At 48.1% G+C, this 23,792-nt stretch overlaps 5 protein-coding genes across 5 annotated transcripts; 1 reads left to right on the forward strand and 4 right to left on the reverse strand.

The window, feature by feature from the left end:
• Nucleotides 1-30: 30 nt before the first annotated feature.
• On the reverse strand, nt 31-1,508 carry TGAM01_v208462 (aldo/keto reductase; the record flags this gene model as incomplete). Its single annotated transcript, XM_024550338.1, has 5 exons — nt 31-571; nt 627-751; nt 810-955; nt 1,022-1,145; nt 1,245-1,508. The coding sequence occupies 5 exons, from the start codon at nt 1,506-1,508 to the stop codon at nt 31-33; spliced, it is 1,200 nt and encodes a 399-aa protein (XP_024404893.1).
• Nucleotides 1,509-2,501: 993 nt separating this feature from the next.
• On the reverse strand, nt 2,502-3,651 carry TGAM01_v208463 (hypothetical protein; the record flags this gene model as incomplete). The annotated part of the gene is made up of 4 exons (XM_018806619.1): nt 2,502-2,583; nt 2,656-3,446; nt 3,505-3,515; nt 3,564-3,651. 4 exons carry the CDS (start codon nt 3,649-3,651, stop codon nt 2,502-2,504), a joined length of 972 nt encoding a protein of 323 aa, XP_018660089.1.
• Nucleotides 3,652-6,931: 3,280 nt separating this feature from the next.
• TGAM01_v208464 (adenine-7) lies at nt 6,932-8,726 on the reverse strand (the record flags this gene model as incomplete). Its single annotated transcript, XM_024550339.1, has 5 exons — nt 6,932-7,274; nt 7,327-7,864; nt 7,912-8,290; nt 8,352-8,437; nt 8,495-8,726. 5 exons carry the CDS (start codon nt 8,724-8,726, stop codon nt 6,932-6,934), a joined length of 1,578 nt encoding a protein of 525 aa, XP_024404894.1.
• Nucleotides 8,727-9,355: 629 nt separating this feature from the next.
• On the forward strand, nt 9,356-19,570 carry TGAM01_v208465 (hypothetical protein; the record flags this gene model as incomplete). Its single annotated transcript, XM_018806621.2, has 1 exon — nt 9,356-19,570. One exon carries the CDS (start codon nt 9,356-9,358, stop codon nt 19,568-19,570), a length of 10,215 nt encoding a protein of 3,404 aa, XP_018660091.2.
• A 217-nt stretch (nt 19,571-19,787) lies between these two features.
• Nucleotides 19,788-22,141, reverse strand: TGAM01_v208466 (hypothetical protein; the record flags this gene model as incomplete). The annotated part of the gene is made up of 4 exons (XM_024550340.1): nt 19,788-20,240; nt 20,356-20,413; nt 20,646-21,875; nt 21,951-22,141. The coding sequence occupies 4 exons, from the start codon at nt 22,139-22,141 to the stop codon at nt 19,788-19,790; spliced, it is 1,932 nt and encodes a 643-aa protein (XP_024404895.1).
• Nucleotides 22,142-23,792: the final 1,651 nt, after the last annotated feature.

Raw genomic sequence — 23,792 nt, forward strand, 5'->3', positions numbered from 1 at the left:
TCTATGAGAAATTACGGATCTTCAATGCAATCAAAAGGAGATACTGCAAAGCCTCTTCTTCATATAGCACAAAGTGAATGAACCACTAGCCCAATGGAGCAAATGGACTTCTGCTTTTCCGCTGTAGAATCCCAATGCAAAAGGCACTGCAGCTTCAATCTCCGCAATGTCCTCTTCAGTCAACTTGAGCGACAAGGCTGCGATATTCTCTCTCAGCTGCTCTACCTTACGGCCTCCAACGATAGGAAAGACATAAGGTGCTTTGTGCATCACATATGCCAACGCAACGCTCGTTATAATCGAGTTTTTGCGGTTGGCGACAATCTCTAGCACTTTGCTAACAGTGATCTCCTCTGTGGTTGCCACCACATTGCGTCCGCCTTCGGCCTTGCGTTGCTCTTCGGTCTTGAATCTACCAGCTCCTAGAGCACCCCATGGGGCTAGTGCCATACCTTCGGATTTGACCATGGGGATAATATCTCGTTCAAAGTCGCGTGAAGCGGCGGACCAACGTCCCTGGTATACGGAAAATTGTCGAAGGCCATGGTTTCTGGCATACTCATTGGCTTTGCTGCGTATTCGGTTATTAATCTAGGGATTGGGACCCCAATACCTGATGAACATACCTCACAACCCATGCAGGACTGTCACTAATTCCTAGGTACAAAACCTTCCCGGAAACCACGAGGTTATTCAAGGATTGCATCAACTCTGAAGTTGAGGTGCTGAAATCCCACCAGTGGACATAAAGCTAAAACAGAGGTTAGAAAATATGAGTAATTGCACAGGTGGATAGCAGGGGTGCTCACAATATCAATGTAATCAGTCTGCAGCTTCTTCAAGCTTGCTTCGACTGACACATGGAGACTTTTGGAGCCATTACCGGTATAGTTAGCTTTTATTTTCTTCGAGTCAGGGGCGTTTTCGTAATTTGTAGTGTATTTAGTTGCAATAACTTGAGCGAGACAGGTTTATTAGCGTGAAGGACTGATGCACTCATAGTAGCATGAGTGAAACGTACCCAGCTCGTCACGGTTCTCGCGTTTCTTCATCCATTCGCCAATAATGGTTTCAGACTCCCCCAGTTGATAATTGTTGGACGTGTCAATAAAGTTGCCTAGTATGAAGACATGAGCTACGCATATCTGCTAAGGAATTCATCTATCCAGATGACACAAACCTCCCTAGTTAGTCCTTTGGTTAGTAAAAATAATGACGCTAATTATCTCTCAGACGCATATGACTTGCCTGTTGATAAAAAACGTCAAGAATCTCTTCAGAGGTTTTGCGGTCGCAGTCTCCCAGATATCCTTTCCTACAATCAAAGTTAGAAGATGTCTGTTATTAGCGGCGCCCAACACAAACCATCCTGAGCCAAAGCTCATTGCTCCGAGACAGAGAGGGCTGACTCTCACAGCACCGGATGGGGATAACAGGCGGTATTTGTTCAAAGGGCTAATTGGAGTAGGTACAGCTCCCAGTATGTTTCGGTTGATTTTCGGCGCCATTTTGGATAATTCAAGATCTGAAAGAGTAGGAGAGTATTTTAGCTATGTTGAAATGAAGAAAACTCTGATGAATTTGAGTAAATTGATCGCAGAGACGGAAAGGAAGGTGTTATTTATAATAGCTAGATTCAATGCGGTATATCTTTAATTCAGTCACCCTTGCTTGCCCCTCATTTCTACACACTTTTGTGACATCAATCTTGTCGATTATTTAACTTAGTCTCTTTCAGCGGAGTGTTTTCGATTGAACGGAGATAAAGGGCACCAATCTGCAAGTGAAAGATCCGACCGAACCAATCAGATGCAACAAAATCTTACTTCAGATACCGCATTGGGAATTGGCTCAAAGGCGGATTTAAAGATATTAACTCCAAAATTCCGAAAAACAAGTCTTAATTCTGTGGTATATAACTAAACTAACTCTTGCCTATACACTATTTTCTTTGGTAGTCTTGCCTTTTACTGAATAAAAAGGAATACCAAAACAACCAATTGCTGTTACCGAAGCCATAACAGTTGCTACTAAAAACGTCTGAGTAATAGAGAGGTTATAGGCTGGAAGTATCTCATTTAGCTCTTTCTTAGTAAAGCTAAGCTTTAGACTTAGTACTCCAACCTTCTGAACAAGCTTTGGATCAATATTAGGCGCCGCTTTGTGTAAGTTATCCATTAATTGATTCGTGAAAATGTTTTGCGCAGAAGAAAGGGCTACAATCCCTCCCAAGTTTTGGATAAAACTGACTAGCACTAAGGCAATCGGGAGGTCCTTTCCCGAAAAATTTGTTTGAGTAGCGATAATCGGCTGCTGGAAACCGAACCCAATGCCAAGAGCAAAGACAATTTGGTATACTATCCATAACGCCGTTGGCGTGTCGACATGCAACGTTGTCAGCATTCCTGCGCCAAGCGCCATCAATATGGATCCAAGACACATGGTTGGAGTATAGTAACCGATGATACTCGTTATACTCCCTGATGTTAAGATGGAAACCACTAGAGACAATACCAGCGGAAGGCCACGAACGCCGCTGCTGAATGGCGAGGCTCCTTTGACTGCCTGAAACCAGATTGGTAGCTGTTATCTATAAGTTAGCAACATAGTACATGCCATAGTTTAGTTATACTTACATAGTATACCACAACATACAGCGCCCCAGAAGTATTGAAAGAGTAAAGAGCTCCAAAAAGAACAGTCCTAGTAAGAAATATTCTTGGAGGCACAGTGGCCTCCTCGCCTTTCCGGTATTGGTAAACCCCAAAGGCAAACAAGAAGCATCCGGAGATTATAAATAGCACAAAGACCCTCCAGTTGCTCCAAGCATAGTAACTCCCACCCCACTGAAGTGCCAAGATCAGACACACAATGGCTGGTATAAATAGCGCCAGGCTGGGTAAGTCGAGGCGGCGAATTTTGTCTTTCAGAGTCAACGTTGATTGTTCGACGCTTTGTTCGTTTCCCAGAAAGAGTATTGTGATAACAATAGTTAGGCCTGCAAGGGGCAGAAGAAGCCAGAAACACCACCTCCATCCCAGAGTCTCTGCTATCGCGCCGCCGAGCAATGGTCCAATCGAGATGGCCACGCATTCAATCGCCCCAATAATGCTGGAGTAGACTGGTCGCATTCGAACTGGCACACACCGGGATATTATAATGTTGGTTCCGGCTAATATTCCTGCGCTTCCCAGGCCAGAGATGGCGCGGCCCACGATGAACGAACTGCTATTTGGCGCAACAGCGCATACGAGGCTTCCTACAGCAAAGGTGAAGACAACAGCAGAGAAGACAATTTTAGATGGGTAAAATAGATAGAGTTTTCCGTAAAAGAGTTGTGAAGATGCCGAAGCCAATAAAAAGGCAGCACCATACCAGCCAACGTCGTTGAGTGAATTGAATCTGTCTGTTACAACCGGGATAATAGTCGTCACGCAATTTGCGTCCTGTTGCAATGTTAGCAAAAACAATAGCTAATAATATCGCATGGCATGTTCCGCATACATAGCCGCACACTATTGTTGCTAGTATTATTGAGAGGAGGTTGAGAAATAATGGTATACCGCGAGGATATTTTGAGTCCTCTTGAGCTGGAGCAATCTCGGAGGTTGCATGTTCAGCTTCAGTGGTTTCTCTCTTTGGGCATTCCATGATTACAGCTCAATAAAAAAGCGAATATGTCTTTGAACTTTCCAAATTACAGCCGCGAAACAAAGTGAACCCATCCAAGGTCGTCCCATATATCCAAATTATCGTTTTCTTCACAACGCACTTACATAGGCTTATGTTAGTGGGGGCGCGGACCAGATTAGCCAATCGGACCTCTACTCCTCTCGGAGCTCGGAGTGACAAGGATACGTCCTGGGACGCGCATGAGTACGGCAGCTTGCGGACGGTTGCTTGTAGCCAGAGGCGCTGAGTACGGACCTCGGCCTTGTTACCTTCATGCGCCTGTTAGCTGAATGACGGGTTTGAAGGGCTGTGCTGTTAACGACAGCATGCCTAACACAATCCGAGATGCTCCGACCCCGCGACGGAATATTCAGTTCGGATTGAATGGGCCATGGTTTTCGCTTCTTACGTAGTTAGGCAGATTTTCTCTTGTTCAAACTTCCGCTACAAAGAATCCACAGTGGTCTACTACACCACCCAGTCGACTGTACTTTGTTCAGGGTAGGTGCATCCACCAAGTAGATAATGATGATGAACAATATAATGACTCATCAAACGAAGCTACATAGACCAATCGGTAGAAAGCTTTTGAGTAAAAGTAAATACGTTAAGTGTCTCAATGAGCAGAGCCGTCTAATACACTCCTGACTACCCTAACGCCACTGTACCACTTGATCCAAATTAGCAACTTTGGAAGCCCCATAGTCGCAATCTATCATATAGAGATTGAGTCTTTAGGTAGCTTGCCTGTTGACTGATTGGTTGGGCTTCAATGGCTTCTCTGTTTACCTGAGTGTATGTTCTGATTCGATGAATAATGCAAGATATCACAAAGCCTTGAGGTTAACTATAGTCTGTGGATACATATTTTTGTATTTGATACTTCGTATTTCTTCGTATTTAATGTGCTGTCTTGGATATTTATAACAGATACTTTGTATAGCCCAATTCAACTCCGGACAACAGTCTTTAATTGGATCCTACATTGTGCTTATTTCTAACTTTCTAGTCTTTTATCGTAGTTAAGAACAGCACCTAATAATACTTGAGCGCCATTGCCGCTTGACTTATGGTTAGTCGCTTCAGAGTAATGCCATATGGACATAGGGACTTACCAGTCTCTTTCGCTGGTGAATTCCGCCGGTGCATGGCTGATGCCATCTCTGCTTGGTACGAAAATCATTGAAGTCGGCACCGCCATTGCTGTTAATGCACTGTCGTGGCCGGCAAAGCTCGCCATCTCCATTAGCTGGCCCGCTCCGATAGCGTCGCATGCCGCGTCTTGGGTGCATTTGATGGCTGCAGGATCGAGATCGACAGCGGGGCTGTGCCAAGTGCGCTCAATTTGAAAGTCAAGCCCGCTATTCTCAGCTTTAAGTAAACTTGCCATGGCATCGATCGCAGACTCAAATTTCTCCAGGATTGCCTCTGATAGGTGGCGAATATCCATTGTGAAGCTGGCCCAACCAGGTACTGTATTCAATGATGGGCGCTCCAAATTGAGTACTCCCACTGTTGCGACTGCGGAAGTAATGAGAGCTTGCCTGTCGAGGAACGAAATGAATTTTGCTGTCGCAACCAATGCATCTGCGCGCTCCTGCATCGGAGTTGCTCCAGCATGGTCACGACGGCCCAAAACTTGTACTCGATACCACCGAATACCCTGGATCTTTGTCACAATGCCAATCCTCCTTTGTGAATCTTGTAGCTTTCGATTTTGCTCAATGTGAAGCTCAAAGTGGGCTGAGAGCGGATTTTCTTTGTGGCTAGCCTTCGTCTCTCCCAGATAGCCAATGGATGAAAGCGATTCCTTCATGGTTGTTGTATTTGACGTATCTGGCATGGCATGGGCAACTTCTAGCGATATATGTGAAGCCCAAACCGCAGAACCAGTGCAGCCTGGAGTGAATCGTACCCCTTCCCTGTTATTCGAATTAGTCAGATGCACCAGATTAGAAGCCGGAAATTGGACTCACTCATTCGTCCAATTAATGACAGCTACCGGAGCATAGGTCTGAATATTATTCTCCTTCATTGTTCTCAAAACCTCCAATCCAGCTAAAACTCCGAGTATACCGTCAAATCGGCCGCCTGTTCCATCTTTAGAGTTACTGATACCTCACGACTGAGATAAAACTCACCGGCAGGTTGTGTGTCAAGATGACTGCCCATCCCAATTGGCGGTATGTCATTGTTTCGTCCTGGTCGAATGGCAAATATATTGCCCATCTCATCAGTTCGTACCAGGCAGCCCAGCGATCTAGCCTCCGTAGAAAGATAGTCTCGCACAAGCTTGTCATCAGCACTTAATGATAGCCTATTCATGCCTTGCTTCAATGACAGTAGCCCAAAACAGGAAGTCTTGTGTATCTCCTCCCAGAGTCGTTTTTGGTTGATTCGATACACAGCTCCTTGTGTGACTGTAGGTGAACGCAAATCATGAGATTCCATGCCTTCTATTTGGCGACTTGTTACATTGGGCTCTTTCTGACAGTGGCTGGCCAAAGGAACTCGACTGCCCTGGTAGTCCGCTTGGCGAGGTTGGAAATCCAAACAGGAATCCTGCAACAATTGATTCCGCAATTGATTGAACATTTTCGTATTAGTTACTGAAAGCACACTAGATGTATCTCCGTTCGCAATCGGCTCCAGGCATGGCTCGTGGGCGGAAACTTTGTACATGTTTCGATCTTGCGCTGTTAATGTCTCTTGCTAAGGAGTAAAACAATTGTGAAGATGTAGCGCTAAAATATATAAGGCAAATAAGGCAGTTGTTCTTGTAGCGATACGAACTATCCAAGACTATGAGCAATTGATAAGGTCACTGGTATTCGTTTCCCAGAGCCCAACTCCGAGCTCCGAAAACAACCGTGCAACGGACATCCACCGGACATCCATCATGACATTCAAAAACAGTCTAGGAAATTATGAGATCCGTAAGGCTGCTAGCGCCAACGACGCAAGCTGCTGGAATCCCATGAGTTCCGGGTAGGCCGATTCCAGAGACATACAATCTGTCTGTCTGCTCCGTACAGCAATTCAGCCGAGTAAGCTTTCCAGATGTGTTTACGCTTTCGATTACGCATTTCAAATGGCATGCTGTTACTGCTGAGTTCTGGCGAGGTCTCCAACTGTTGCGCAGAATTTGTCACTTGTAAGAGCGGCCAAACCACGATTTATCTGACAATTCCCCATCTTAATTAAGCGCTTGCTACAAACAGATAGAATACAGTTACAAAGCCGCTGGACGCAAACCACCTTATACTATGCGGGTACCTCTTAAAGCATGACAAGCTGCCCTATGTAGACCCCCAAACTCCGCTGTGTCGTGAAACCAGGGCAGTGAGTTCTGCCGTTCACTTCCAGATTTTGCTGGGGAAACAGGGTATGTCTCCGTCACGTAATTTCCAGAGAATAGGCCAACCTCGAATCCTAGTGGCCCCTCCCCAACTGTTGACCTTTGGCAGGCGTCTACAAGCTCTGGTAGCGGCAAATAGACCAGCCCGTCGGCGCCAAGATTGGCACAGACTTCTTCATCGGTGCGCTTGTGAGCCACCAGCTTCTCTTCGTCCGCGAGGTCAATTCCGTAGATGTGTTTAAATCTAAGACAATTGGCTAACCACACTTTAACAACGAAAGGGAGGTTTAGCGTACCTAATGGCTGGTGAAAGGCTGGCCAAGTAAACCTTGCGAGCCCCCGCCTTTCTGGCCATGGCCACGATTTCTCGAGATGTAGTGCCTCGGACAATGCTATCATCTATGATAAGCACGTTCCTGCCCTGGAACTCAGCATTGACGGTGCTCAATTTGCGCCGCACTCCTCGAAGACGCTGCTCTTGGTTGGGCATGATGAAAGTTCTGCAAGAGTGTTGATTGCGAACGAAACCGAGGCTGACAGGTTTGCCAAGAGCTCTTGCCGACTCTAGAGCACCGATATAGCCACCGTCTGGCACAGGGATGACACAGTCAATTGCCTTGACAGCTGGTCCAAGCTTGCTTTTCACAGCTCGAGCCAGTGCCTCACCCATTTGTCTGCGGCTGTCGTAGACACTGATGCCATCAATTACACTGTCGGCCCGGGCCAGGTAAACATATTCAAAGATGTCCGGTGCGTATGACTGGGGAGCGACCACTTGATGAAAGTGCGGTTGATGGTTGCCTCGCCATGAAGACGGAATTAGAACCATTTGCCCTGAGAGCGTCAGCTAATGGCCGCAAGGCGCGGGCTCTAGTACTAACCAGGTTTGAGGTCTTGGAAATGCTCGAATCCGAGCTTTTGCAAGACAACACTCTCACTTGCGATCGCGAAGTCTGAACCAGAAGATCCCAGACTGCGCTCGCCAAAAACAAGCGGTTTGATTCCGTAAGGATCTCGAAACGCGACTACCCCAAACGAAGGGATCATGCAGATGCACGCAAAAGATCCCTGGCAGCGCCTATACACCTCTAAAATTGCGGACAGTATTTGGCTTGGAGAGGCTTCGGATTCACGTCCGACCCCTAGAGCTGAAATGAGCACCAAATACATTAACTCTGTGTCGCCAGCGTTATCTCCTGGTTCAAGCCCGTCTCCGCGAAGCTCTGCTTTTAACTGCTGAGGGTTGGTCAAGTGCCCATTCTGCTTTGGTTAGCGAGCATCCAGCTGTGTCGCTCATGAAGATGCAGAAAACAGTACATACGTGACTGAGACTGGTTCTGTGGTAGCCATCCATAATGATGGGCTGAATTTGTGAATCCGCGTGGTTGTCATTAGTGGGATAGCGCACTAAATCTACTATTAGGCCTGAATACGGTCATGATCATTACGGGCGGTTTTACTGACCATGCCCGATACCTTCGCTGCCACGCAGATTGTTGATGGAGCGCGATTCACTCTGAACGAAGTCCATCACAAGGCCCCTTCCTTTGGCGACTCCAGAACGGCCTACGGCACCCTGAACGGCGAATCCACATGCATCTTGGCCTCGATGCTGAAGTAAAATGGACCCTTCGACCAACTCGCCGGCCACATCTTTCTTTGGGTCCGCGTAACTGAGACCGATGACACCACACATTGCTATAAACTTGATACCAACAAAAGTCAAGAGCAGGAGAATAAATTTCTACTTAATTTAGCTGCGGAGACTATATCTATCTTTCAACAAACACACACGCAAATATATATCTGTATATACATCTTTATTTAGACTATATGCGAGGAGAAGACAGGTGAAATGCTGTGTGCGCCGTTGTGCTCCGGCTGCATGCATGAGCTCCGAGGCGCATCGGACCACTCCACATTAATTAATTTACCAGTACCAAAGTGTGTTTACCAGCGTCGAGCTCCGGTATGTTATATTGAAGCGGATCGGACTACTGCTAAGATTGCTCCGACGTTGTTATCACACCTCTGCTACTCCTCACTGACGCCTCAGTCCGTGTACAGCACGTATAAACATCTACGTCTCGGACGATACTGCAGTCATAGAAAGCATACAATAATGGCCCAACAGTATTTCTTAGGGCCGAACTCCGATGCTATTTGGCTCTTTAATTTGTAGTGCTGCACCCGTGTACGAAGCTTTAAACTGTCGTTATACTCCTGTACGAACTCAACGATCACACAATCAAATCATTATCCACGTCGAAGCAAGTTTTCCATACATTCCCATCTAAGTGTATTCGCAGTTGCATCTTTGCCAACATGCACCTCGCCGAAGAGCAACCGTTGTTTGTGCAGTTCAGCTCACTGGCACCTGAGCGATTCTCGGAAACCTCAATCACTCCTGCAACGGAAACGGAGCGTATTGTCCATAGCCTCGTCGCAGATGTCATTGGCATCGAAGAAACTGCATTTGGTGTTGAGGATGACATATTCCGGCTGGGAGCTAATTCCATCACTGCGATGAGTCTTGCCTCTATTGCGAGGACAAAAGGCCTCTGTATAACAGTGCCACAGATTCTCCAGAATCCCACAGTCCAACAGATGGCCAATTTGATCCAGAACACCTCGCAGGGAAAATTTATCCCCCCCGGCAAACCGACGGGGTCACCCAGCCTCTCGCAGAAACCGGGATGCACGCAAGCTTTGCGGCAGCTTGTATCAAGAAAATGTCACATCGACGAGTCATTGGTTGAAGCCGCTTATCCGTGCACGTCTCTTCAAGAGAGTCTTTTCTTACGGTCAATAAAAGATGCAGGCTCGTATATGATCCGATACGAGTGGGCCATTCCCGGGCATCTCGACCTCCCAAAATTGAGAGAAGCATGGGACTTTGTCATTCAAAAATATGACATACTTCGAACCCGATTCGTCGAAGATGATGAGTCAACCATCTGGCAAGCTGTCATACCTGAGAAGCTCCAGTGGCGAGTTATAACAAACAAAACTCAGATGAAAGACAAATTCAACACAGGCTTTGGCAAACCGTTGCTACGCCTTGGTTTGTTTCAAGGTCAAAGCACGGAACAAACCTCGTCGTTTATTTTTGAGGCACATCACTCGATTATGGATGCCTGGAGCTGCGACTTAGTGCTCGACGCATTCTCGACTGCTTACAACAGCCAATTAGCTGCCAGCCAACTGGCAACAAACAGTCCTCAATTTGGCTCTTTCATAGATTATATTTCCAGCATTGACGAAGAAGACTCCAAAATGTTCTGGACACAACAGTATAGTGGTTTCAGAGGGCATCGGCTTCCGCTCCGGTCACCAGCATTAGCAGAACCGAGAGACTGTCTAAAGGCTCGGGTGCTCTACAAGTCTTCAGAAACCTCGCCATTCACAGTATCGGAATATCTGAGAGCAGCGTGGGCGATTGTAATCTCGTCCTTCTCGGAAGAGACTGACATTGTTTTTGGTATTGTTGAAAGCGGGCGAGACATCTCTCTATCTGGTATTGAGAGTATTATCGGCCCAACAATTGCGACTCTGCCTGTGCGAACCCAAGTTTTTCCCACGGAGCAAATCATCGACTTCATGCAGAAACTACGCCATCAGCGAGCGCAAATGGTGCATCATCAGCATTTTGGGCTGCAAAATATAGCCTCTGTATCTGCTGAAGCAGGTAGAGGCTGTGAGTTCCAAAGCCTGCTCGTCATTCAGGCGCCGGTACAACGGAGAAAGAATGCAGTGCTGCGCGTTGAGGACGCGGCGGTCGGTGTAGCAATGACAGACTACCCCATTGTTTTGGAGTGCTTCCTCGAGGAAGGTGGCGTAGGCTTTGTTCTTGATTACGATGCTTCAATGATAGCAAGTGCAGACGCAAAAAAGCTATTGGCGGGTATCAGGACGGCTTTCCAGCAGCTACGCGAGGGATTAACCGAGCGCCTATTGAGAGACCTGACACCTACCATATCTACCGACAAGTTGAAGCTCGAGAAATTAAATTCGAATCTACCACGATATGTAAAAGAGAAGATTCATCACCTGATCTCAGATCAAGCGCGAAATGAACCCTTGGCTCCAGCCATTATGTCCTGGGATGGGGAGATGAACTTCCGTCAGATTGATCAGACTTCCACTCGATTAGGGGAATACCTTAATTACCTGGGATATGGAGCTGAATCTGTTATTCCTGTCTGCTTCGAAAAGTCGATGTGGTATATCATCGCTGTTCTAGGAACACTGAAGGCTGGCGCCGCGTTTCTACCCTTGGACCCATCCCAGCCTATCGGACGCCTGCATGAGATAATCGGCCAAATACAAGCCGACGTTTGTCTGGTATCTGGAGAAACTGACTCGCTTTTCCCAGCTCCGCAGTTTAAAACTATAACGGTTTCTAAAGATGGCTGGCCGCTGCGCAATGCTAACGATGGCCTTTGCTTGTCGAAGGCTGATAGCACAGGCAATCCAGAAAATCCAAGGCAATCATCCAATCTTGCGTACATCATTTTTACCTCGGGAAGTACGGGAAAGCCAAAAGGCGTAATGATCGAACACGACTCGTTCTGCTCTGGAGCTTGTGTGCGAGCAGAGCGGATACATCGTAACAAAAACTCGCGAGTTTTTAGCTTCTCTTCCTACAGCTTTGATACGAGTATTGAAGACGTACTGACAACTTTGATCGTTGGTGGCTGTGTCTGCATTCCTTCAGCGCATGAGTGCAAAAATGAATTGGCCGACGCCATCCAGCGTTATCGTGCCAATACTCTCGACACGACACCTTCGGCAGTTGCTGCAATGTCTCCAGAGGACAGTCCAGGACTCACAACAGTCATCTTGGGAGGGGAGGCAATGACTGCCGACAATGTAGCCAAATGGGCATCCCGAGTTACTCTGATCAACACCTACGGGCCAAGCGAGTGCTCTATCGTCAGTACAGTGGCTCCTCCGGCAAAGATGAATACCGATCCATCGAATATTGGTCACGGTGTCGGTTGTATCACTTGGGTTGTGGATGAAAATGACCACGAAAGACTCGTGCCTATTGGCGAAGTAGGAGAGCTCCTCATAGAGGGGCCAATTGTTGGGCGCGGCTACCACGGGGACGAAACCAACGAAGCCTTCCTTGGCAATACGAAATGGCGTTCAACCTTCAGTTTGAAATCCAGCTGGAGAATTTACAAGACGGGTGACCTCGTCCGATATGCAACTGACGGATCTATTATCTTTGTGGGAAGGAAAGACAGCCAATGCAAAATCCGGGGCCAGCGCGTCGAGATTGCAGAGATTGAACATAGGTTGCGAGATGTCATTGCGCACGAGCAGATAGCAGTCGAATGCATTCCACTTCCCGACCTGGGGCCTACCATTGTTGGGTTTCTGGGAGAGAGAACAAAGGATGAAAGCAGTGACGCCGCACTTCACGCGGCAAGTTCGCTGCCCCCGATGTTGAGCAGCATCCAGTCTCATCTTGTGACTGACCTACCTACATATATGCTTCCCTCATTTTACGTCGAGGTCAGGCACTTTCCTATGCAAATCTCTGGAAAGCTTGGTCGCGCAGCGCTCAGGAGCATTTTCATGAAGCTTTACAAAACGCAATATAGCAGCCGCAACACAGTGGCCGCAACACTAAGTAAGAAACAACCCCAGCATTTTATTGGAATGGCCCTTCAAACTCTCTGGGCTCGGCAACTGGGTATCACAGCCACTAATATAGGTCTACACGATACATTCTTTGCACTCGGTGGAAACTCTCTCAAAGCCATGCAGCTTGTCGCCCAATGCAGAAAAGCCGGTCTTTCTTTAACGGTAGAAGATATATTCAAGGGTCCCAGCCTGGAAGAGATGACTGCCGCAGTTGTCTCACGTGTCAGTGCCACCGCGATGCCCGGCTGTGATGACCAAAACAACGCCGAACTCTCTCGGCTCCGTGACACTATTCCCACGATTGACAACGCGACCACCCAAGAAGTTTGCGCGGCTTGTGGGATAACAGCCAACCTCATAGAGGATATATATCCGTGTTCACCGCTGCAGGAACTATTCATGCGGGGAAGCCTACATCAGCCAGGGTCATACATCGCCACTCACATATTCAAGATTGCTCATGACGCAGATCCACACAAGTTGATTGAAGCCTGGTCTACAGTAGCCGATGATAGTTGCATCCTCCGAACGAGATTGGTACAGACTGAGTCTTCAGGTCTAGTGCAGGTCGTTCTCCGCGAGAAATTGGCATGGAAAAGCGCGGCAACATTAGACGAATGCCGCCGCAACTCCGAGCACATGGCTATACATTCTGGCTCTCCCCTGTCCCAGCTGTACTTGGTTGAAGGAGAGGATTCCTACTTGGCCTGGACTGCGCATCATGCCATCTATGATGCCTGGATGCTGGATCAACTGACCGAAGCTCTTCGAGCGGCATATGATGGCACCTGGGTCCGCCCAAAAGCTGATTATCGCGATTACATCCGATACCTCAGGACATTGGATTCTGAAGAGACTCGACGATTCTGGAAGAGTCAGCTGGCGTCACCGTCTTCTGTTGGTCATTTCGTCAAACAAGACCAACAACGCCATACTCTGCGAATGGAACGCTCACTCGAACAGACTATCCAAATTACATTTCCCAATACGTCCAATCTTGCATTCTCAACATATATTCGCGCGGCCTGGGCATTGACGGTCTCGGAGTACGGTGAATCTCAAGATGTCATATTTGGGATTGTTTTAGCCGGACGCGCACTACAACTTACCGATGTGGACACAATCATCGCCCCAACAATTGGCACCGCACCATTGCGAATTCAGCTTGACAGCAAATCTACAGTTGGCAATTTTCTCTCGCTTGTGCAAAACCAAAGTGCCTCAATCATGCCGCACGAGCAGTTTGGAGTTCAAAACATCAAAGGATTGAGCCAAGACTGCTGGGAAGCTTGTGATTTTGAGTCACTTTTGGATATACATCCCATGGTTGGTCATGTGCACTCCGACGCAGTCCTTGAACTTGAAAGCTCTCGAAATAACTCTCAAGCATTTCACACTCACCCGCTAGTGCTAACATGCCGTCCGCACCAAAACAGTCTTGATTTGGAATGCGTGTTTGACGAGAGTATGATTGATCAGACGCAAGCTTTGCAAATGATGCATCATTTTGCTCATATGCTGCAACAGCTCGTCCGAGTAGATGGCGTTCAGTCTTCAACTCAATTAGCCACCGAAGGCACAGTGGCAGATCTGGAACGTATTTCTCCATTCGACAAAGCACTGGTTCATCAGTGGAATTCCTCTGAATACTGCGCTGTTCCAAGTTTCATTCATGAGAAGGTGCGAGCACAGGTGATGTTGGATCCCAACCGTTCGGCGATCGAGGCCTGGGATGGAAATTTCACGTATGGGGAGCTTGATATCTTATCGTCAAGATTGGCTGTTTACCTGCAAAACATTGGAGTCGATGAAAAGCCCATCATACCGCTCTGCTTCAGTAAGTCGGCATGGGCCGTCGTTGCTATGCTTGCAGTCCTCAAAGTTGGTGGAGCTTACGCCGCTCTCGATCCATCGCACCCTCCAGAGAGGCTTAGAACGATGGTTAAACATACGAAAGCGACAATTGTGCTGGTGGGAAAGGAACACGCGGCAATGTTTGACGGCCAGGTCAAGCATGTCGTTGTTCTTGATGACCTGCTCTTGGCAGAACTCCCTCAGTCTCCAATCAAGCTGACCTTCAAAACCACTCTTGATCCTCAGGATGCGGCGCTGATTGTATTCACCTCTGGCTCCACCGGTATCCCCAAAGGAGTCGTTCTGCAGCATGACGCGTTCTGCACACTCGCCGACGGAATGGCTGCAGAAATGAACTTTAGCGCAGATAGTCGAGTCCTACAGTTCGCCGCATATGCCTTCGACGTCAGCAGCAGCGAAATATTTCTAACATTGATGCATGGTGGATGCTGCTGCATTCCTAGCGACGCAGACCGCCTGAGCAATCTCGCCGGTGTCATTGCAAATTTCAGAATCAACTGGCTCTATCTCACGCCAACAGTTGCAAACCTTGTGTTGCCTGAAGATGTCAAGAATGTTAAAACTCTTGTTCTCGGAGGCGAGGCTGCTAGGCAGGAGCTCATTGATAGATATGCCAATCGTACTTGCTTGATCAACAGTTACGGGCCCGCCGAAGGTACTATCTGGCCATCAATGGCCAAGTTCAGCCCAAGCTCATCGCCCTCAGATATCGGGTCCGGAACACGGTGCCACATGTGGCTGGTGGATCCAAATAATCACGATCAGCTTGTGCCGATTGGAGTACCGGGCGAGATACTGTTGGAGGGTCCTATGGTTGCCCGCGGGTATCTCTTTGACGAAGCCAAGACGAAGGCAGTTTTTATTGATCCGCCAAAATGGGCTACGCCCCGACGAGATGGACTTCGACGCAGGTTTTATAAGGTTGGCGATATGGCTCGACAGAAAGCGGATGGGACTCTGATCTTCTTGGGTCGAAAAGACACGCAAGTCAAGCTACGAGGTCAACGAATAGAGCTCGGCGAGATTGAATTCCGCATTGCCAAAAACTCTCCAACTATCAAGGCTGCCGCAGTCGAGGTTGCTAATCTAAACGGGCACTCGCAAGTCCTAGTAGCTTTCATTAACTTCTCAAGCAATGTGGACATATGCTATGACAACAACATTGGCGCAGTAACAACTTCTTTACGCAATGATTTGATAGCTCTGCAGGAGAGCCTCTCGAAGCATTTGCCGCCTTATATGATACCCTCGTTTTACGTCCCCCTCGAGCAATTACCAAAGACATTATCCCAAAAACTAGATAGACGCGCTCTAAGGACCTTGTTCGAAAACATTCCGCGATCTAGCCTGAAAGACCATTCGCTTTCATTTCATTCCACAAGAAAACCATCTTCGCCTCTAGAACGACAAGTGCAGTCACTTTGGGCTAGCATACTAAATATTAAGCCCCAAGACATTGGTATGAATGATAGTCCTATGAGACTGGGTGCTAACTCCATGACGGCGATCCAAGCTTCCACGTTGGCAAGAAAAGAAGGTTTGAATATGCCAGTGCCTACAATCCTTCGTGCAAAAAGCTTAGCCGAAATATGCGATGCTACTTCTCCGATTAGACATCTGGAAGAACAGCCATTGCAACCATTTAGCCTTCTCGAAAAGAGAAAGGAGCCGGACTTCCAAATACTCATGGCTGATATCGAGAACCAATGCAATGTCATTCAGACCCAAATCGAGGATGCATACCCCTGCACGCCTCTACAAGCAGGAATGATCTTACACTCGGAGAACCGGCCAGGCTCCTATGTTACACAGCGAATATTCCCACTTGACCCAGAAATTGACATTGATGGGTTCAAAACCGCTTGGAACAATGTTGCCAAAGTCTGTGACATTCTCCGGACTCGTATAGTCTCATCGGAGGCGTGGGGCCTAGTGCAGACGGTTTTGGACGAGACAATTGTTTGGGCCGAGACAAAAGATCTCCAGACTTACCTTCACAACGATCGACACTTGGCTTTTGACTTTGGAGCTCCACTTATGCGGTTTTGTATTGCCGAACAACGTGATAATGCGGTTCGTCAATTCATCTGGACAACTCATCACGCTGTATACGATGGCTGGACGATAAATCTCCTCTTGCACCTAGTAGACCAACAATACCACAAGGGCTCCATCCCGTCGCCGCCTCGATTTGCCGCGTTTATACAAAACATTCTTTCCGCTAATCAATCTGAGGCAGCTACATATTGGGCACAGCTGTTGAATGGTTTTGTACCTCCACGTTCCCAGTTGGCTAAATCATCGATTGAGAAGAGCCCGCTGCCGAAGATTGTGAAGCTCTCTATTGAAGATTTTGGTACAGGGCAATGTCCAGTCACTGGGCCTTCGTTAATTCGAGCTGCCTGGGGTCTTCTGCTTGGAAACTACTACGACTCACGAGATGTTACGTTTGGAACCGTCACCAACGGTCGCAGCGCCGCAGTCACTGGAATCATGGACCTGTGTGGCCCTACAATGTCCATCATCCCAACGAGGGTCAAGATTAATGATGAAATGAACCTGCATTCGTTGCTTATGGATATTCAGAACCAAGGTCTCGAGGCAATGCCGTTTGCGCAGCACGGCATGCAGTATATCCAAAGAATCGATCCTAGCACACGAGCTGCATGCCAATTTGAGACCCTGCTCGACATTGACATTCAGAGCGACAAAGCCGTTCCGAAGATCTTCAGCTCTGAAGAACGCTCAGGGAATCTGGAGGCTTTTCATACTTATGCCATTGTCTTGAGTGCTAGAATCGTTAGCGGCAGGCTCGAGTTTGAAATGGAATTTGATTCTCGTCGAGTCTCGGAAGGTCACATACATGGCATCCTGGGGGGCTTGGACCGGCTAATCCAGCAGCTAAAACACAGCTCAGACACGTCAAGTGTTGGTGCTCTGAAGGCGACTCTGGAAGGCGAAACCGGAACCCCGGAACCTAATTTGACACAGAGTGTCGCTTCCCTCCCGCCCCAGCAGGAAGCGGCTCTAAGCAACCTGGGTGAAAAACCGATAGAACGTCACTTCCACTTGGAAATTAAGTTACATGAGCTTCTTTCCAAGGTATTACAGGTAGATCCGGCCGAAATTGGAATCCACGATCATTTCATAGCAATGGGAGGCGATTCAATAAGCGCCATGCATCTTGCCTCTTTAGCACGTCGCAATGGCATTCTCTTGAGGGCATCAGATGTATTTCGCCACCCAACGATATATAGTATGGCTCAACAATGCTCAAAATCAATGATAGACTCAACAGTCGACATTGCGCAAGGCCAAAACCCGACAGCACGACCACGGGATGACGCCGTTCGAAGGCACGTCTCGACAAGCTTAAAGATACCTATGAACGACATCCAAGACGTCGTTCCAGCAACGGACTTTCAAAACTGGGCTGTTGCTGGCGACCTGATGAAAAGTCGAGGATGGAGCAACTACGTCATCATAACTTTTTCTTCTCCTCTCAATAAAGAAAAACTCCTCACAGCGTTCAACACTGTGATTACACGCAATGCGATTTTGCGAACTGCATTCGTAGCGTTCGGTTCGCAAATTCTTCAAATTGTGCGAAGAGAACCATATGTAAAGCACGAGCACGTCCTCCGGAATGCCGATGTTCAACAAGAAATCCATGCCTGGGTCGACTCCATGATTGCCAATGGTCAAGTTTCAGCGATCAGCGAGGGTAGTGTACGCATGATGACCGCCGGCCCTACTAGCGAGAGTGTCTGCGCGCTTGCGATGACGCTTTCTCACGCTCAATCCGATGCAACGTCTTTATCACACATCGGGTCAGACCTATCCGACGCCTTTGACGGTCGCGTGCTGCCGACTCGTCCAAGCTTTTCCATTTTTGCAGCAAAGATAGGCAACACAGAGCCGCAAACAGAAGCCGAATGTTTCTGGCGAACGGAGCTGCATCGTGCACACATGACGAAGATAACACAGCTCTCACCTCCAAGTCATTCGTATCAATATCCTGTCGCCAAGACTTATAAACGAACAATCCCGACTCCAGAAGGCCGAAAGCATACTTTTGCGACCGCTTTGAAAGCTGCCTGGGCTCTTACACTGGCCAAGTATACCAAGCAGAACGATGTCGTGTTTGGCCATCTAGTGTCCGGTAGAACGCTTCCTATCTCGGGCGTGGAGGACATGGTTGGGCCCTGCGTTAACATCGTTCCTGTGAGAATACGGATTCGCCCTAGCATGACAGCCGAGAATCTCCTAGAAACAATCCAAGACCGCTATCTTGCTTCGATGCCTCACGAAACTCTGGGTTTGAATCGTATTGTGGAAGCTTGCACAGCGTGGCCACGGTCTACACGATACAGCTCGATCTTGCAGCATCAGAATATTGACGACGTTCCCTCATTAACGTTTGATAATGGGAAGACCGAGGCCAATGTGAGCCTTCGATGCCCTTCACATGATTCTACGGATATATGGGTTATCTCTATTCCCAAGGGCAATACGATTGAAGTCACTCTAAGTTGTAACGATAACCTTGTCTCGCCCTATGAGGCTCAGAGTCTCCTGGGAAGTCTTGTTCAGAAGATAGCCATGTTTACGTCCGATGATGCTTGCATAGTAATTGCTCAGGATAAAGTCGAACAGGAACGTGACGAAACGTGCAGTTTGCCTCGAGAGCGTGATGAATTGCAGCTGGTCATCGACGGCGGAGTCCGCTTGGGAGGACAGGAACCCAGCTTAATACACAAGGTTCGAGGCATTTGGCAAAACGTCTTATACACTAGCGCTGAAGAGGTTGATGATATCTCTCCAACAACGCCATATTATGAAATACGCGGCGGCCATGCAGCTACAGTGCTATTGCTAGCACAGTACAGAGCTCAAATTGCCTCAGACATTACAATGGAAGAGGTCATCGATCATCCAACTCTAGAAGGCCACGCTCGACTTCTTCTTGCAAAGCAAAAGACAAAAGGGCTTGAGTCGAGGAGTAGCTAGTTGGACTGAGGTGAAGCGATTTACCACAAATTGGTCCTGCTAAGAGCCAGCTTGCTGTCTCGCCGCCATCAATCGCAGTACGCCAGGGCTTGTCCAACGAGATGCGTAAGGGGGTTTTTTTTTCACGTTTCATCGCTTTCAAGATACATAGAATTTTAGAGTAAGCTACCTATATACAAAGCTTTATTTCGTCCTCAAGCTTACCGCCTCATTAACATCAGTAGTAGTAATCGTCAAGGTCTCCGAAAAAGTTTGTAGGAGGTTTCAGCATCTCTAGCCATGGTTCTCCTTGGAAGTCGACAGTATCCAGCCATGCTGCCCACTGCAAATCTTGAGTAGTAGTTTCCAAGTTCTGGGCCTCAGGAGGCTCTGCCGATAGCGCATCGTACATATCCACGGTTGGACTGTCCGGTGGCGAACGTGCTAAAGGCATCTCATGATTGAGGATCTGGTCTAGAGCTTTTGAGAAGATCAACTGAGCCTGTTTGCAGAGCTCATAATTCCCTTTTCCTGACTCAGTTAGCCAGTCGCAGCACGATATGAGAACGCTAATGTCCTGAATAATGGTCGACCTGTTCGACGCGGCGGATGGCTGTGGTTTTGGCAGGCTAGCTAGTCGAAACAATTCCAGAATCAAAACGCTCGCGCATGGCATCGCGTAAAATACTATCTGCAGCGTGTCAGTTCGCACCAGCAATGGAAGCCTAGAGCTGTTTACCGTCCATTCCAAATCGATCCTATGGGAGCCTATGAGATCTCTCTTTTTCATTACTGAGAGCACTAACCCTAGGGTCTCGTGAGAGATTTGAATCAATGCATGACGATAGCCACTGCTTTGGTTCACTAGCATCTTGTATAGTAGGAATCTGCTATACAGATACTCAAGCTTTAGGCTCAGAAGCATTATGATTGTCGAAGGCGCCATTCGGCCCCATAGGGATGGCTCATATTGCATAAAGTGTGGCATAGTCTCCCAGATCGACGACGACCGAGTCAGTATTTCCCTGAATAAGCATGTCAGCCTGTCAAGCAAAACAAAAAAGAATAGGGGGTTGCTTTTTGGTCAATTGCTTACTGGGCTTCATGAACGAGGTCTTGAGTTATGGTTCCCAATGACAATTCAAGGACTTCTTCACGGATCGAACTTAGCCAAACGATCGCTCGTTGGCGAGACGCTGGATGTACAGTCATGTCTTTATTCCAACCATTACCGTCTAGTCGCGATATCTGTAGCTCTAACAGCTCGGCAGATCCGACAATGGCCGAGTCCGAGAGGTCAAGGGGCAACTCTATGGTACAGTAGTTCCTATTCAAACGTGGTGGTCGACCGACAAACGTCGCCAGGGACTTATCTAGCTCATATGATAGGGCAATGGCTCGTTTTCGAAGCTCGACCAAGTATGTTGGGACATTCATGTCATCTTGAAAGCCTTTGTGATAATTGAGGGCGAATATGGCGGAAGATAAATTTCCCATTAGACGCCAGGCCTGACAAGAGTCATCACCAAAACACCAAGTGGAGAGTGTCGTGGCCAGGACCGCAAGCCACACGGATAGGTCGTTCATTTGGCCAACGCGGTTGCACAGAGCCTCGCATCGTAAACATGCATCAAAAGCATCGCTGGACGTTGCCTTACGGTCGCTAAACCGCTGGCGACCCGAGAAGCTGGTGCTGAGATTTTTGGCCGATGCAAGAACCATCCCGATGAGCGCGAAATACATGCCAACAGTTTCCCATCGGATAGCACAAAGCTCCTTTTCAAGAGCACCGTCTGCGGCCGTCGTGGGCATGTTAAGTGGCCGAGAAGTGTGGTCAAAGATGTCCCGAGAAGTTGCCTGAAGGCGATTCAGTAGTCGACTAGAATGAAGGCTCTGCAAATTGCTCTGGACGGCGCGCCAAGCCGCCTTGGCTAGAGGACCACCAACTGGACTGTCTCCAAGATCTGTATACCAGTTGTGGACCAATTCTTCGAGATCTGGATGGGAATAGTGGTCAAGCAGCAGTTGCAGTAAGTTCTCGCCCTCCCTTATGAGGGAAGAATTCGTGTGGAATGGTTGCTGCAGATGAGAAACTCCAGTGCGAGTTAGCGACGTATATTGACGCGAGGATGTCGTTTGATCAGCTTCTGTTGGTGACAAACCGGAAGTTTGCATGGTAACCAAACCAGTAGCAAGATCAAACGCAGCAGGAATGGACGAGGCCGAAGAAGACGGCAGGGATGAGGATGAACTCGAGGACAATACTGTCAAGCTTGATACCTCTGCCAAGGCCTCGAGCGGCCGCTGGGTAACATCGGCTGGAGCCCTAGAGAGATCCGACAAACATGTAAGTTTTCAACCGCGAAAAAATTCGAGTGAATCAAAGACTGACATGACTTACAAAGCTACGGTTACACGCGACTCGCTGCGCTGGCGTCGAGCCATTGGCGCAGGGTGATAGAAGCATTGGTCTGTGAGCCGGCGTCTGGCGCAGCGAGCACATTGAGGTCGACCATGATCACAGCGCAATTTTGATTTGCGGCAAGGCTCACACGACGACAGCTGCCCATTCCGACGGACAGTATCAGACATCTTGGCGAGAAGCTTGGCGTATCGCGGCGTCCACCTGTGGAGAGAATGTCTAAGATTGGACGCTTATTATTATACCAACAGAACGCTTCCCCAGTTCAATGTTGGTGTTGGCTCAATTCGCATTCAGCGTGGGAACGGCCTGATAAGCCTAGCTTCCCCACCTGCGCACTCACCAGGGCGAACAGACGTTCGACTGGTGCACAATCCCAAGGCAGCCTCAAAGGGCAACATCTCCGCTCCTGTGGCGATATATCCGTTCCTTCAACGAAGTCCCCTCCCTCTCCGGTTGTTTATTATCCGTCTCTCCGGTTTGGGGCTAGAATGTGTGAGGAGGCCAGCTGGATTTTTGATCAAGCGGCATGTGCTAGCGTGACTCAACCTGAGACTCAGATGTCGGGACAGTGAAAGCGTTTTGAAACATCTTGTTGAGTGGACGAGGCCAAGAGTGCCTGGCTTGTGGTTCATCGACACCACTCTATAAAACAATTTGCGAAGCATCAAACTGCACAAATGAGCTGTTGCTCCTGCCAAGCCAAAGAGTTCAATCGCATGGTGCAAAGGGGCTACCATTGTCTTGTACAGTTTGATGAAATCATTGTATTGTATGTCGCTATGCTGTTTTGTTCGAACAATCAAGAGAGATCTTTATCCTGTAAGAGCAGGTCTAGGATGGAACTTCTGTTCATGGCATATGTCGGACATGTGCATATCAAAAGTCCCTGGAAACGGCCGTTTAAATTCTTGCTTGCAGACTGCTTTTCCCCTGCAAGCTGTGTGTTGTTGGTCACTACCTAGGACATAAAATAGATGGTTCGGCTGAGTCCTGATCAAGTTAGGGCGACATCCCTGCAGCGTCGTATAGATGGATCAAATGGTATTCTGTGTTGGTCGCTTTACACAGTAACGGATCGTAGCCATCAGTTCAATGCATATATCTTGGATACATTTGTTGCTACGAGATTATAGAGTTCTATCTCTTCCTGCCCACTATTCCAAAGGCTAAACTTGTTACTGGATGCGTGCTACTGTAATGGCTGATTATAAAATGGGTTGCCACTATAGTGACCCCGCGCCACAACACGCACTATCGCTGCATACATGTAACCTACACGATAACTTCAAACCAAAAAAAGAAAACGCCATAAATTCAATTGTACAAAGCTACTCAAATATATGAGAAACCTAGACTTTATAACTCAATACACTATATAGTAAACTCGGGCTATGCGTACTTTCGCGAGGCGGTGAGGCATTGGCTTTAGGAGCCTGTCTGTCATATCCTGGTCACGGTATTAGATCCCAAGCCTCCTGACCTAATAGCGCGGTATCTTTGGCGTTGCACTTAAGATCTCGTGGCTCCGGGCAGATCTGAACGGGCCAGTTCTCTAGGGCACTCCAGATGTACTCAATCGGATTGAGATCCGAGCTGTGAGACGGCCCATCGATGTAGGCGATGCCGTGCAGTTGAAGCCAGCTAGGTTATGTGATTCATTAGGGGCCGGCGGCCATCCCGTCCCCGCGTCTTATGTCTCGTCGCAGGGATGCTTAGACTAAGGTGTGATCTCGGTCTTGGGCGTCAAGGTCTTGCCGCGCAAATTCAATGTATGCATTGTTCATACAAGTGTCTACATAAGCAACACGCGAGTGACTT

Source organism: Trichoderma gamsii, assembly GCF_001481775.2.
Source record: "Trichoderma gamsii strain T6085 chromosome Unknown Scaffold_36.2, whole genome shotgun sequence".
NCBI classification, from domain to species: Eukaryota; Fungi; Ascomycota; class Sordariomycetes; order Hypocreales; family Hypocreaceae; genus Trichoderma; species Trichoderma gamsii.